This window comes from Sminthopsis crassicaudata, chromosome 1 (genome assembly GCF_048593235.1).
Source record: "Sminthopsis crassicaudata isolate SCR6 chromosome 1, ASM4859323v1, whole genome shotgun sequence".
NCBI classification, from domain to species: domain Eukaryota; kingdom Metazoa; phylum Chordata; class Mammalia; order Dasyuromorphia; family Dasyuridae; genus Sminthopsis; species Sminthopsis crassicaudata.
In genome coordinates this window covers 549,599,786-549,614,860 of record NC_133617.1, presented here as the reverse complement: position 1 = coordinate 549,614,860, position 15,075 = coordinate 549,599,786, and the positions used below count along the sequence as shown (strand labels likewise).

The 15,075-nt window shown below is 33.4% G+C and overlaps 1 protein-coding gene across 1 annotated transcript in view; it reads right to left on the bottom strand.

Moving 5' to 3' along the window:
• ST8SIA4 (ST8 alpha-N-acetyl-neuraminide alpha-2,8-sialyltransferase 4) overlaps positions 1 to 15,075 on the bottom strand; it is a 142,710-nt gene that overhangs the window by 49,856 nt on the left and 77,779 nt on the right. Inside the window, exon 4 of the mRNA XM_074282011.1 lies at positions 6,865 to 7,158. Within this exon, the coding sequence (XP_074138112.1) occupies positions 6,865 to 7,158 (294 nt within the window). The remainder of the gene's footprint in view (positions 1 to 6,864; positions 7,159 to 15,075) is intronic.

Genomic DNA, 15,075 nt, shown 5'->3' with positions numbered 1-15,075 from the left:
TTTAGTCTATGTGCATTTGAAATTGTAGGTTGTATTTCTAGCGTTCTAAGAGAAATGGTCAGAAACTACTGGGATATGCCAAATCCAACTCCAAATCAGGGACAAAAATGTAACCAGAAATTAACTTTTAGAATTGTTATACTCAATGTGCATTTTTCTTCCTTAGAAGAATTTCCTTATTCATTACCTCTTTTCTCTCTCTGAGAGTATTCCTGATGTGGGTTAAGATTCCTTTCTAATTCCTACCCCCCATGAATTCCAATGGGAGATATCCCGGCTCTCCAAGCCCCTGTCAGATCTGATTTAACCTGGGTTGTTCCAGCCCCCATTCTAATGATCTGCTCAGGTTTCCCAACCCTCACAAACAGTTTCTTCCTTATCTAAAAACCCATTGAATTCTATTCTAATTCTACCTCTGGCTGAAGCTCAAGCCAATAGTCAACCTGGGACTTTACCCATGAGCCCCTTTAGATTATAAAAAAGGGAACCTTGGAGTCCACTCTTTGCAGAAGCCCCAAATATGGCATCCTTACACTAGCCATGTCAAGGGTTCCTGTCCACCGATGCCAGCACTGGCCCTGGTGTTTTTCTACCTTTTAACTTTACTTCCAACCCCATAATAAATTTTTTTTTTATCAATCTAGGTTTTCTGGCCTGTAAATTCCTTTGCAGGGGAATCTGTGCTGCCACTAGAATTCATTTAACTCTGTGTCCTTGAGCTGAATCCTAAGGGGTTGTAGTACTCCTGAACCTGCCACTAGACCTTAATTAAGCCTAATTTCATTTAGATACTCCTTACCTAATTCTCATCATTCCTACTTTTCCCCTATTTGACCTCAAGCTTCAGTAAAGGTATTAAATCTTTAGCACACATAGTTGAGTTAAATTAATTTTCATCTCCCTTTTCATAATATTTCCCAGCTGCATGATTCAATGAAACCTAGAGTTATAAAGTAACTTTGCTACTTAGCATTATCAGGAAACAAGCTAACTAATAGTAGTGTCTTCTGACAGGTTTGCATTAGGACATGTTTGTAAAGGTCCTGTCATCTCTCAATTGTAATCCTTTTCTGGGAGGAGATCTCTATCCTGTAAACTCTTTTCTCTGTGAGCAGTTTTCTTGGGAGCCTCCAGCCAGACTCTCTCCTTCCAGACAGCCGTCCCAACACTGTCCCAGACTCGACTAACTCCAGGCTTAGTTAGTCTCTTTTATCCTCCCAGAGAATGGGCATGTGAGTGATGAGGGTTGGGGTCCCTTTAAGATTCCTAATTGCCCAACCCATGACTGACCTTGATTCACAAATCCTGGTCAAAGGCACCCTTTGAATATCCGGGCCCAGCTCCTCCACTCTCAGCTCAGCTTCCCCCAGCCTTCACCTGAGCTGGGCTAACTGAAAAGCCCGCCAGAACTGGGTATAAAAAGAAACAAGCTGGAACGCCCTCTTGGTAGGAGCCCTCCCAGCCAACATGTGGTATCCTTCCAGCCATGTAAGGGTCCCTGCCCGCCAACGGCCACCTCTGGCCCTGGCGTCTTTCTAACTGAACTTTACTTCCAAATTCCTACAATAAACCTTTTATTTATCAATCTAGGTTTTCGGACCTGTAAATTCATTTTACAGGGGATACTGTGCCTCATGGAATTATCTATGTGCCGAGAAATGGGGTTCTCCCTTTCCTTTCCCTCATTATGAGAACTCAGGGGCTTGTGGGAAAATTACTTCAACCAATGAACTTGCTCCTTTTAAAGGTTGTAAAGGGCTAGAACTGAGCAAATGCACTTGGATAATGGAGCACATGAGACTAATTGCCAATTGGACGGTTCTCTATTAATTTGTTTGAAGGTTGACTCTCCCCAGCTATTCTGTACTGACTTGATTGGTGGGACAAAGAGGGGTAAGTGACATGTGTGAGGGGAGTAGGAGGAGGAAGAGGAAATTGAGGCGCTCTCTCTCCCCCTCTCCCCCTCTCCCCCTCTCCCCCTCTCCCCCTCTCCCCCTCTCTCTCTCTCTTCCCCTCCCCCCTTCTCCCCCTCTCTCTCTCTCTCCCTCTCTCTCTCTCTCTCTCCCTCTCCCCCCCCCTCTCTCTCTCCCTCTCTCTCTCTCTCTTCCTCTCTCTCCCTCTCTCTCCCTCTATCTCCCTATCTCACCCTCTATCTCCCTCTCTTAACCCTCTCTCTCTCCCTCTCCCTCTCTCTCCTTCTCCCTCACCTTTGAGGGAGGAAGGTGTGTGTGTAGATTGCTAGATCTAATCCCTTGACCTTGACCATAAAAGATCAAGAATAAAGACATTTAGTGATCCTGACTCCGGCTGATTTCTGGGAAGACAGAGTTCTAGCATTGTGTAAACTCCTTTTCAGAACTCCTTTTAAAGGTGTAAACTCCTTTAAATATGTAAACTCATCCTCAGAGGTTCAAAGGTGTAAACTCCCCCTAAAGGCTGGAACTAAAGATGTGAATTCTGAGCTACAGAATTGCCCAGACAACCTGAGTTCTCACCTTGTAATCCTAACACAAGTTAATACACACCTGCCAGAGAAATCAGTCTTGATTTTCATTTTCTCTGAAGGACTCTGAATTTAGAATAATTGCTAGGCAGGACTGGGGAGAGGGGAAAGAAAAGCAAGATCAAGGACAATTTAATGAAGTTAACAGCAAAGATTTTAAAGACAAAAAGAGCAAAAGAGTAGCAATCATAACAGCTCAAGACTAGACAATGGTACTAAGAGTCTGGCATTCACATTATCAATATGTGAATAAATAAAACTAAGTAGAACAGAGAGATAATGCATATGCACTGTCAAAAATGCTATAATTATAAAATTAATTAAAAAATTAAAAAAAAAAAAGAACAGAGAGATAAGCAGAGGATCAGTAATGTTGGGGGTGGAGATGCTTGGTTTTTTTTTGTTTTTTGTTTTTTTTTTTTTTTGTTTTGTTTTGTTTTGTTTTGTTTTTCCTGATAAGAGAAAGAGGAGGATCAAAAGAGACAGACTTTGTGAAAAGAGAATTTTAGTACTGCCACAGTATCAGGAGACTTTCTGAAATTAGGTTAGTGTAGGTGATTACTAGTTAATGATAAGAATTTCTCACTCAACTTATTGCAGCTGCTCCCTTTACCTCCCTGCCCAAGATTTATTTGAGTCCTGTAGCTATCTAGTTAATTTCTATTTTGTTAACAAAATTCCACTTGAGATATTAGCTAAATTTCTTTTTATATGCAAATGAGTTTATTATTTTACCTAAAGTAGATCATCCCTACTTCTACTGATGCTTTGATGTGTAAATATTTATTATCTTTCCCCCATGCCCACATAAAATTTTCAATTGTTTTTTAATTGAATAGATCTCAAATAGAATTTTTATTTTCTCTATATTTGCCTTTCAAAACTTTGAACTTTAGCTCCAATTTGGTGTTATAAATATCTTCAGATTTCATTTAACATGACTTTGGAAAGATTTCAATGCATTTAAAAGTTGCAAGAATTATATTCACTTATATGACTTATAAAGAGAGATAAATTTATAATACACAACTTCTTATGAATGGAAGTGTAGTACTAGAAAACAATTATATACTTCTTGGAACATGACTTTAAATAGTGAATTTTGATAATAAGAAAGCTTTTGAGATGACACCCCAAGGCTAAAAAGATGACTGTGCATTTGTGTTGTATGTTTTTAAAGAGATGTTATTTATGACTACTTGCTTAATTACTTGAGCTTTCTATATAGTACTGACTTAAAAAGCATTCTAACTTCAGCATTGTGATTATTTATGTACTGAAAATGTCTGTTCTGGGATCCCTAAGTCCTTCAGGAAGGTCATCAAATTTTATTCCTCAACAGAGGAAATGAAACTCTTGGCCAAGTTTTTTGTTAAACTGTATTTATCACAGAGCTTGTTGATAAAAAACACAAATGAGATATAAAAAGATACTTAAGGAATAAGTAAACCTTGGGGAGCTTTAACCTTGCTTTAAAGCCACATTCATCTTTTGTTTCATCAGTGATTCATACTTCCTTGTTTTCTTTCTGGGAGCTTCATGCAGTTCTCTTTACATGGTTTCCAGTAGCTAGAGTACATTATCTGTTGAAATAGTTATGTGCTTCCTTTCACAAATACTCTGTGAACAATTTTCCCTTCTATTTCCATGGTGTAAGGAAGCTGTGGTACTTTCTCTGCTTGATTTATTTTATACACATCATCATATATACTGCCTCTCTAGAGCTACATCTTATATTTGGCTTCTGCAAAGAACTTCCTCAATCAACTGACTTATAAAGGAGGTGCAGTAGCTCTCCCAACATAATAGCAACAAACAGTGCTGCTACCTGTGGAGCTGGAAGAGACCTGAGCTCCAACTCAGCTTGGCTTAGCTCAACAGAATCCCAAACTACTAGCATAAGAAGCAGAATATTAACTTCCCCAGGGGAGAATTTTAGAAGTAACACTCCTTGGAACAAGCCACTCAAGACTCCATGAAGCAGCTTAGATTCACATTGGGTTTGGAAGAAAAGTGAACAGAATAAAAATAAATTTAGTGCTGTTATGTACTAATTATTCCCTAAATGGCTTTGCCACTGTGTGCAAAATTTGAGAAAAAAAAATCTTATTGAATCCATTTGTACTAGAGATCAGAGGTGGTTTTTGCTTTTGTTCCAAAGCATTATTGGATGAAATCTTAGTAATCATGCAAAACTTGCATAGCTTTCCAACTTGCTTAGCTAGCTCAGACTCCATGATGCTTTCCCCCCCCATTTTTTCAGTGGCACTTCAGAGAAACATGAATATGAATATAAGATGTATTTAGTTCTAAACCAGATCAACCTTATCATTTATCATTAGATCCCTGCACAGCTAGGCAATGCAGAGTTTGGTATTTTATAAAATTTTCTAAAGGAGGTTTAAAAAAATTCTGTCTAATATTAAGGGAAGTACAAAGTATGTGGGAGGGAAGGGGTGAGGAGGAGGGAAAGAGTAACTGATAGACATGGGGGAAAATGATATTGAAATGTCAGACGTGATGGAGTTTTCACTGTGAATGGTTAAACACTGAAAGGCAACATAGTATATAGAAAGGATACTGTGTTTTTTTGGTCTAGATCTATCTGGTTTCAAATTCTCTCTTTTTGTGTAAACTAGTTGTATGACCATGGACAAGTCATTTAATTGTTGCAAGCCTTAGTTTCCCTAATCAGCTAGATGCTTCAGTGGCTGGTGCACTGGCCTTGGATGGAGTCAAGAAGATTCCAGTTAAAATGTAGCCTCAGGCACAGAGAACCTGTGCAATCTTAGTTAAATCAGAAGCTCTTTTTGGTTCAGTTTCCTCAACTAAAATTGGGAGTAACATCAGAACTTACCTCTCAGGGATGTTATGAGACTCAAATGAGACAATATTTTAAAGTATGGTTCCTAGAACATAGTAAGTGCTTAATATAAGCTTCATTCCTTCCTTTCTATCTCAAAAATATAGTAATAATTTAGCCTGCTGGACTGTGAATTTAGAAGTAAAAGAATCTAATTCAGTCTACCAGAAAAGTAAAATAACTTTGCTCAAGGATACATAATCTGAAACATAATCAGAATTCAAATCCAGCCTGACAAGTTCTAGATACAGAATCTCTTTCACTATACCACAGTGCCTCTAAGAAGATCATTATGCCATGCATAATGGTAAATATTACATACATATCACTTCTGACATTGAATATAGAAGTATGCATATATGTATGCACCTCAGATACCAGCAGTGCTGGAGAGTTAGGTGAAAAGGGAATGGGGAAATGTATATTAAGGAAAAAAAAAAAACAAACAAAAAAAAAAAAAACCTTTGCTGACTGAAGGAAATTATCATTGCACTAAATCTTCCAGAAGCCTGTATATCAGTTCTGCAATACAGAAATATTACATATGTGCTCACGTATCACTTATTACTAGTCTCAAGGTGATAGTATCATTTTTATATAACAATTGACATTACTAGGCTAAATCCTTGGAGGAAAGTGTAATTAAAACAAACAAACAAACCAACTTGCACTTAATTCTAACTGCAATTTATGAATTGCAATCCTTAATAGTAACATGGACATTGTAACAATCATTTAATCATGAAGCTGGACTTATTTCAAATAACTCTTAACTCTTGGGGTTGAAAAACCATCTTCAATAGCATTTAGTGTCTGGGTCTATTTGTTAGGTGCGTGTTTAAACTACCATTGAAATGCAAGCACGATTGAATAAGACTGCCACTTCTTAATGAAAATTCCTTTTCTCTCCCCCTTCTTTGCTCTTTTTTAGGTCTTCTCTTACTCTTAATGAAAGGAAATGTTGGCTTATTTCATGAGGACAGCATCTGTGACTTTTGGGGAGAAGCATTAAGGATTATTAGCTCAGCCAGACTTCTCTCTCACTGGTGGGCCTATTTCTACAGATGGGACTTAATTGCTCCTTAAATATGCCTAGCACTTATGTCTTTACAATTTTGCCCAGTAGCCATTTGGCTGGAACTTCTGCTATCTTTTCCATACTTAAAACTCATCAATTATGTTATGAATTTTTTTTTGTTGTTGCTGTTCAGCTATTCTTAGTTGGTCATATGGAAAAAACATAACTCATATTTTGTTACTGAAGTAGTATAGAGGAAGTTCTAAAATGTAGGAACTTAATTTTTTTAAAAAAGAGAAAATGAAAAGACACAAATATTTATAACCAGTTTTAGTTCAGGAAAAGAACAATCTCATTATAAAAATATTAGAAATAAAAAGTCTATTTGAAAGTTTACTGAGGCTATTTCTCATCTAGGGAAAATTTTAAGTTATGAGTTCCATTGTGTCAAGGACAGACCAGTCTTTTCCAGACACTTACCCTCTGACAGCATGAATAAGTCTCAGTGATGGATAGGCAGTTCGCACTTTCAATTTATTCTTAAGGATTAATGCATTAACCCACTCCACATGCTTCTCTCCTCCTTTGACCATGAAAGCAGGGATCCAAAGGACACTGTCATTCAGCATAGATAGTCTATGCACAAATTTTTCTCTGTCACTCTCATTCCGAAAGCCTCCAAATGCTCTTTGTACAACTGATGGATTCATGGTAATAAAATCAGATTTAGTTCCCACATCTGCAGCAAACTCCACCACAGGAGCTAGATTGCACCTGAAGAGGAAGAAATTAATGGACAAATGAAAAATAAATATGAAACATTCACTCATATAAGGGTGTTCATGAAAAGAAGGTCTGGAAATGAACATACAAAACTGTTCCATATCAGGTGAAGAAAAAAAGACCAATGACACTCAACATGATACTACATAGTGCTTTAATAAACCTCAGACACACCATTTACTTTCTCCAAAATCTTAAAGTTGATTAATTGATATTTTAGAAATTAGCTTTTTCAATGAGAATCTATACCCAGAAAATAATTATTCAAATCGTTACTTATTCCATTTTTTGAACTTACTATCCAGTGATACTCTTTGACTCCTACATTAGGAAAAATTTTAATGTCTATCATTTTAGCAATAAGATCTTGAAGCAATAAGTAATTTTTTTATAATTTTAGGAAAATGAGAAACTTGAATTACATGCTATACTGTATTATGCCACTATTCCTTTCCAAGTCAATCAGTTGTGTGATTTATGTAAAATATATTTATAGAAACAATTGTGTGCAACTAGAATTTAAGGAAAAAGAGAAGTTTCATCAAACATTGTTTTCATATTAATCCACAAAGTTCTTCTATAAGCCTAGTGTGGCAGATTTGGAGAAGATGGTAGAAATCAGATAAACTAAAAATATCAAAATTATATATATTGCTTTGAGATTTAAAGTAGCAGGGATTTTTTTAATGACATACACCTTAGGGCATCTTATTTATCAAATACATAAGTTGTGAACCTGGTTTTTGGTTGATAACACTTTCAAGAAAAAGCAAACATCAATATATAATTTGAAAGTATTATTTCAAACAGGAAACTTAAATAACTCTGATCCTGGAACAGAAGCCCTTGGTAGATAAGATTTAAATCAAAGTCAGTTGATTGTGAAATCTAAAATATTTGAAATACTTTTCTTTCAGAAAAAATGCTTAAATAATGTAAAATGTATATATGCTAACTTTAAAATGATGATTGAAATAACACAACTTTCCTTTCCCATTTTTCAAGTATTTCTGCACATTAAGATCTCTAGCTCTTTTTTTTTTTCCTTCTGTATTTCATTGTTAAATATATTCTCAAGACACTCAAGCTTCAATTAGACAATGAGATGTATACTGAACTGGTAAAATATCTCATATGTAATGTGTCTTTTTCAAGTTTATGTTCTCCCATTACTTTTTTTTCAGATTTATATACATAAAAGGTTTCCCATACTTCTTTTCACAACTAAATAACAAAGAGAAGCTAAATAAGCAAAGACATGAAGAAAGGATAAAAATCACTGCATATTATTATTAATTTCCTCCATATATATGTATATATACATATACACTGACATATGTATGTATATATATATATATATGTACATATATATATATATATTTGTCTGTATCTGTTTAAAATGTATAAGTATGTGTGTATGTGTATGTGTATAGTATGACTTCTAACTTCTTTCAGGAAATTTATTCATTGCTCCCTCTAATACCTAACCTTCAGTTTTTTACTACAGCATCAATCTAGCAAAAAGAAAATTACTAAAAAGAATAGTCTACCACTGACAGAGACTGGATATAAAATTATTTAATCAGAAAAAAATGCCAAAGCCTTATTTGTGTTGATTTTTTCGAAGACTTTGAGTATCCACATGATTTTATATATATATATATATATATATATATATATATATATATATATATATATATATATATATATTTATTTATTTATTTATACTTCCATTGAGAAGAAATTAGAAAAACTTATTAATATTCTGGTTAATGTGTACATGTCAGGAAAACATCTCTGATTTCTTTCTGTTTTATGGGAAATTTAGTAATTCCATTTTACAAGATTTCTACTCTAGAAAAACAGTATTTGTATTCCATTTCCTCCATAACTACAGAAAAAAAAATCTATAATACCTAAACTCCCATGTTTTACCATTCATTTTGCCATTAACTCATTTACTTTTTTATCTTCAGAATTATTTCACTCCTTCATATTTAAAAATTCTTTGGATTTTATTTTTATTCATTTGCCTCTCAATGATATGGTTGATTCAATGTGAAATTTCTCAAAAAAGTAAGGAAGGAATGCAGGCATTTAGGACTATGCAATTTTTAATTGATAAGGTTCCATATTGGGAAACATCAAATACATCAATATTTTCTTAAACATAGAAATAACATAACTTAATAAAAAGAGCAATTAATTGTTAATTAGTCTGCCAGGAATTAGCTATCTGACTTAGGCAAGTCATTTTATCACTTTGGTTTAACTTTTTTCATCTTTAAAACGATACCTTGTGATTCAATAACTGAAGATAAATATGACTGAGATTTCACACTATTGAAGTAAGAGTTTAGACATAAAACTGATTTTATTCTCAGACAACATCTAGCATCCATTCTCCTCCACTCCTGCCAACTACCAAAGGCTATTGATCAATTAAGATGGATTATTAAATTCCTACTATATATGTAAAAATACATTTCAAATAGAAATTTTGACAAAGTCTGAATTGTAAGATTTGAATATATAGAGGTATGATATTAAGAAAATAATACCATGGACCAGCTAGGTGGTGCAATGGATAGAGCACCAATCTTGAATTCAGCAATAATAATAATAATAATAATAGCATTAAGAAAATGGTATGAACAATAGCACAATTATAACACATATGATAATAGTGAGGGAGAATTATTATTGTTAGTGTTTATTATTTCAGTATCAAGAAGTTGAAAATTTTTGAATATATTCTTTGAATTTAAATTTAAAGTTACATGAACATATCACCCCTGAATTACTGATTCTGTGGTTGAGTCAAGTTTTTCAGTCATGTTAATAGCTAGTTGACTACCACACAATTAATCAAATCAGTCATTAAGACAGCAAAAATAACTAGACCAGCTGTGCTGCACTCCAGTGGTCTTAGTCAGGTTTATAACAGCAATATGAAAAGCAAGCAAATGAACTGGTATGAGAGACTGTGAGTAGACTTATAATCATAAATTTCTTTTTCTTTTTGTTTCCTTGAGAGACATAACTTGCTAATACTGGTAGTAGAGAGCATATGCCCTAGAAAATTATGTGAAAAAACAAATATGCTTCAAATGTTGCCCTCAATCCCATAAAATTTGAGAAAAGTCTAAAAAATTTTTTTTAATGTCTTATGTCTGCTGGTGAAGGATGCTACGCTTAGAGCAACACTTAGGTCTTTATGTAGGGTTTTATGCCAAACTCTTTACAGTCTAACTATTATTGTGCCTGATATACAAACTACTCTCTTTCACCCTCACCCTCATCATCTCCCTCTCTCTCTTCACATATACATATATAAACATATATATGTATGTATGTACACAAACATGCACATATAAACATATGTTGCATAGTGATTGTGAATTCCCATTTATTCTAAATGATTAAGAGATCTTTTTCTTAGTTGTACAAGCATATCTTGCTCATAATCAAACACAAATAACAATACATTCACTGCTCAGTAAGGCATTAAGTGTTTAGGATTCTGTAAAATATTATTAATATAAATATGGGCAAACTGCTTAATGATAATCTGATCATTGTTTTCCACTTTTGCACACACACACACATGTACACACACACACACACACACACGCGCGCGCGCGCTTTTATTGTTTTGGTAATTAATCCAATTTTGGGAGAGAGGAAAGCTTATTATTCCCAATGAGTTAATATCAATAAAGATCTTCAAACAGAGGAAATGTTTATGTTGTTGATAATGTTATAAAAGGGATTCATGACTTGGTAGAAGTTCGATTAGATGATCTTTAAGGTCCCTCCCAATTCTAATATACTATGAGTCCTTAATAAAATATAATAGCTATTTTCACTGTGATATATTTTTAACTAACAGGAGTAATTAACATTATTTTGATTTTATCTGAAATAAAATATAAATGAATACTTGTCAGTAAGCCCAGGGCTATGAAATTTCTTTCACAGGTTGCTGTGACAGACCTCATACTGGAATAATCAGAAAGATGTAGAGCCCATCTGTTTATCTATTTGTAATGGAAAATGTATTTAGTTTACAACTCACTTTCTGTTTGGATAACAGCAGTCACCCTGATCTGACCCATTGCCAATTTATTGTTTTCTTCTATCCAATTCAGATGCTAATGCTGCTTCTACTACCTTTTTAAATGTGAAAATTATATAAACAGCTAAGTTTATTAATTTATATAGTCCTAAAACATTTCATAATATTGGTATTCAGTAGAAAAATTAAAGATAAACTTCAAACTAAATATAAGCATTTTTAATTCATAAGAAGAGGCATCACTGCATGGCAGAGAGGAAGCTGGATTTGGAACCTAGAAGACCTAAATTTAGAGGCTTGCCCTTGACAGATTCTGCCTATATGCCATTCTGAAAATCTTTTCATTTGTCCTAATACCATGCCAATGAGAAAGGTAGAGGAGAAAGTATTGATTTTACAACTTAACTAGAGGAATCAGGGAAAGTATAGATGGACTCACTAAGAAGTCAAATAGGAAAGATTTTAAGGGCAAAAAAGGGACCCAAACAATATGTAATACCACTACCAAAGGAATAAGTTAATGGCTATTTCAGATCAATACCAACTTTATTTTCAAATTCTACTCTAGGTAGAAGTTGTTTTTAATAGTTCATTGCTGATTATTTCTAAGTTTAAAAATAATGATTTGGGATTTGATTTTTGTGTAATGTTTTTTTTTTTTTTTCTGTAACATAGTTTTATCCAAAGAACATGTTGCTTAATTAATAAAACTGCCAACTAAGCATTTTTTAAAAGATTTATATTGTTGACATTAATGTGGTCTTAACAAAGGGATTAGAGTAGTCAAAAGAATCACAATTATTCCTGAGGATAAAAATCTCCTGTTGATAGCACAAATATGGTATCAAGAAATACTTCTGATCAAGTTATGCTTAGTTCCTTAAAATCTCTAACAAAAAAAGGATATTTATAGGTTAATTTAAAAACAAAAGGGGAGAGGTAGTGTGATATAGTGGAAAAAGTGTTGGCCTTAGAAACGAGAATAGATTTGAATCCTGGATCCAAAGGAGTCCTGAGTGCCATAGACAAGTCAATTAAATATTTAGCTTTTGCAAGATGAGATAACAATTTTCAAAACTTACACTATTCCTAAACCAGGACTGTCATGAAGAAAGCATTTTAAATAATTTTTTTGTTTTCTCCTAAATTACATGTAAATAAAATTTTGTGATTTCCTTTTGTTTTGGTTTTCAACATTTATTTTTATGAGATTTTTATTTCCATATTTTTCCTCTCTCCTCCCTTCCCTTTCCAAACTTCCCCAAAATGGCAAACAATCTAATATAGGTTATGCACGTGCACTCATATTAAACATGTGAAATCTACAATCTACATGTGCAATCACAATCATGTTGTGAAAGAATTGGAATAAAAGGTGAAAATTACAAGAAAGAAACAAAAAGAAAATGAAAATAATATGCTTTCATCTGCATTGAGAGCCCATCAGTTCTTTCTCTAGAAATAGATAGCATTTTCTATCACACATTTTTTGGTATTGTCTTAGATAATTATATTGCTGAGGATAGTTAAGTTTATCAAAGTTGATCATCACACAATATTCCTGTTACTGTATACAAGGTTCTCCTGGTTCTGCTCACTCACTCAGCATCAGTTCATGCAAATCTTTCTAGGTTTTTTAAAAAATCTATTTGCTTATCATTTCTTTTTTTTTCTGAGACAAGTGAGGTTAAATGACTTGCTCAGGATTACACATTTTGCTCATCATTTTTTATAATACAGTAGCATTCCATTAAATTAGTATACCACAGCTTGTTCAGCCATTCCCCAATTGATGGGCATTCTTTGAATTTCCAATTTTTTGCCAGCAAAAAGCGAGCTGGTATATGCATTTTGGTATATGCCAGGCTTTTCCCCTTTCTCTGAGATACAGAACTAATACTTGTATTGCTATATCAAAGGGCATGCACAGTTTTATAGCCCTTTTTTTTACATAGTTGCAAATTGCTCTGTAGAATGGTTGGGCACACCAATAATGCATTAGTGTTCAATTATTCCACATCCTTGTCAACATTTATCATTTTCTTTTTCTGCTGGATATATTAGCCAATCTGATAGATGTAAAGTGGTACCTCAGAATTGTTTTAATTTGCTTTTCTCTAATCAATATGACTGAGCATTTTAAAAAATATAACTGTAAGTAGCTCAATTTTTTCCTCTGAAAGCTACCTGTTCATATTCTTTGACCATTTATCAGCTGGAAAGTGACTTGTATTTTTATAAATTTGATTCAGTTCTCTACTTTAAATATAAGGCTTGTTTTTTATTTTTTTTAAATCGGAAGCACTGGTTGTAAAAATTGTTTCCCAACTTTCTGTTTTCCTTCTAATTATTGTTGCATTGGTTTGGTCTGTGCAAAACCTTTTTAATTTAATGCAATCAAAACTATATAGTTATCAGTTCATAATGTTCTTTATCTCTTTTTTGGTCATAAATTATTCCCTTTCCCATAGATCTGACTGATAAGTAAGCTATTCTTTGCTCTCCTAATTTGTTTATTGTTATCATCCTTTATGTCTAAGTCATAAACTCCTTTTGATCTTACCTTGGTATTACAGTGTGAGATGTTGGTCTATGCCTAGTTACTACTATACTATTTTCTAGTTTTCTCAACAGTTTTTAAGAAATAGGATAGTACTTGCCCTAGGAGTTGAATCTTTGAATTTATCAAACAACATATTATTATAAGCATTGATTAATGAATCTTGTGCTATTCCATTGATTTACCACTGTATTTCTTAGCCATACCAAATAGTTTTAATGATTGACACTTTATAATATAGTTTTGGATGCAGTAAGTCTAGGCCACCTTCCTTTGCATTTTTTTCATTACATTGCTTGTTATTTTTGAGCTTTTGTTCTATTTTTTTCTAGCTCTATAAAATATTTTTGATAGTTTGGTATGGCACTGAATAAATAAATTGAGGTAGAATTGTCATTATATTTATATTAATTCAGTCTACCTATAAGCAATTACTATTTTTCAAAATAGTGAGATCTGAATTTGTTTCTATGTAAAGTGTTTTGTAATTGTGTTTATATGATTCCTAAGTTTGTCTTGGCAAGTAGACTGAAGAAACATTTCGAAAACCTTAAAGTGGTAAATGTGAGTTATTATTAGAACCAAATGACCTATAAAGACCATTCTGACATTGAGATTCTGTGATTTTATAAAAGGGAGAACAGTAGACATCATGATGACAACAAAAGGGGAGATTGAAAATGATATGGGACTTAGAATAAAGCAGTAAAATAATAATGTGTATCCTTCTATTGATCTAGAGATTTTATGCAGAAAAGAAGAGAGGAAATACAGATAGAAAAGAATAACAATGAATTAATAAACAGGAGACACCTTGATATAGCAGCCTCCCAGAGTTATAGAACTACAAAGTTCATACAAACTTGCCTTTAAAATGCCCTACTTCATCTGTTATGTAGAACAATCCTTTCATTTACAATATTCCAAAATTCATTACAAAGAAATTATTTAAATGATAAATATTAACATGGTCCTTCAGAAATATATAAACTATTTAAATAACATCAAATTTACAATGTGAAAAACAAAACAAAACACTTAGAAGAAAAATGGCAACCATCTTCAAAACCACAAGAAATAATGACCAACTACTAGGTGATACAGTAGATAGAGTGCTGAGTCTAAAGGAAGACTCATTTACTGAGTTCAAATTTATCCTCAGATGTTTACTATTTGTGTGATTCTGTGCATGTCATTAAATATTGTTTGACTCAGTTCCTCATCTGTAAAATTAACTGGACAAGGCAAAGGCAAACCATTTCGATATCTT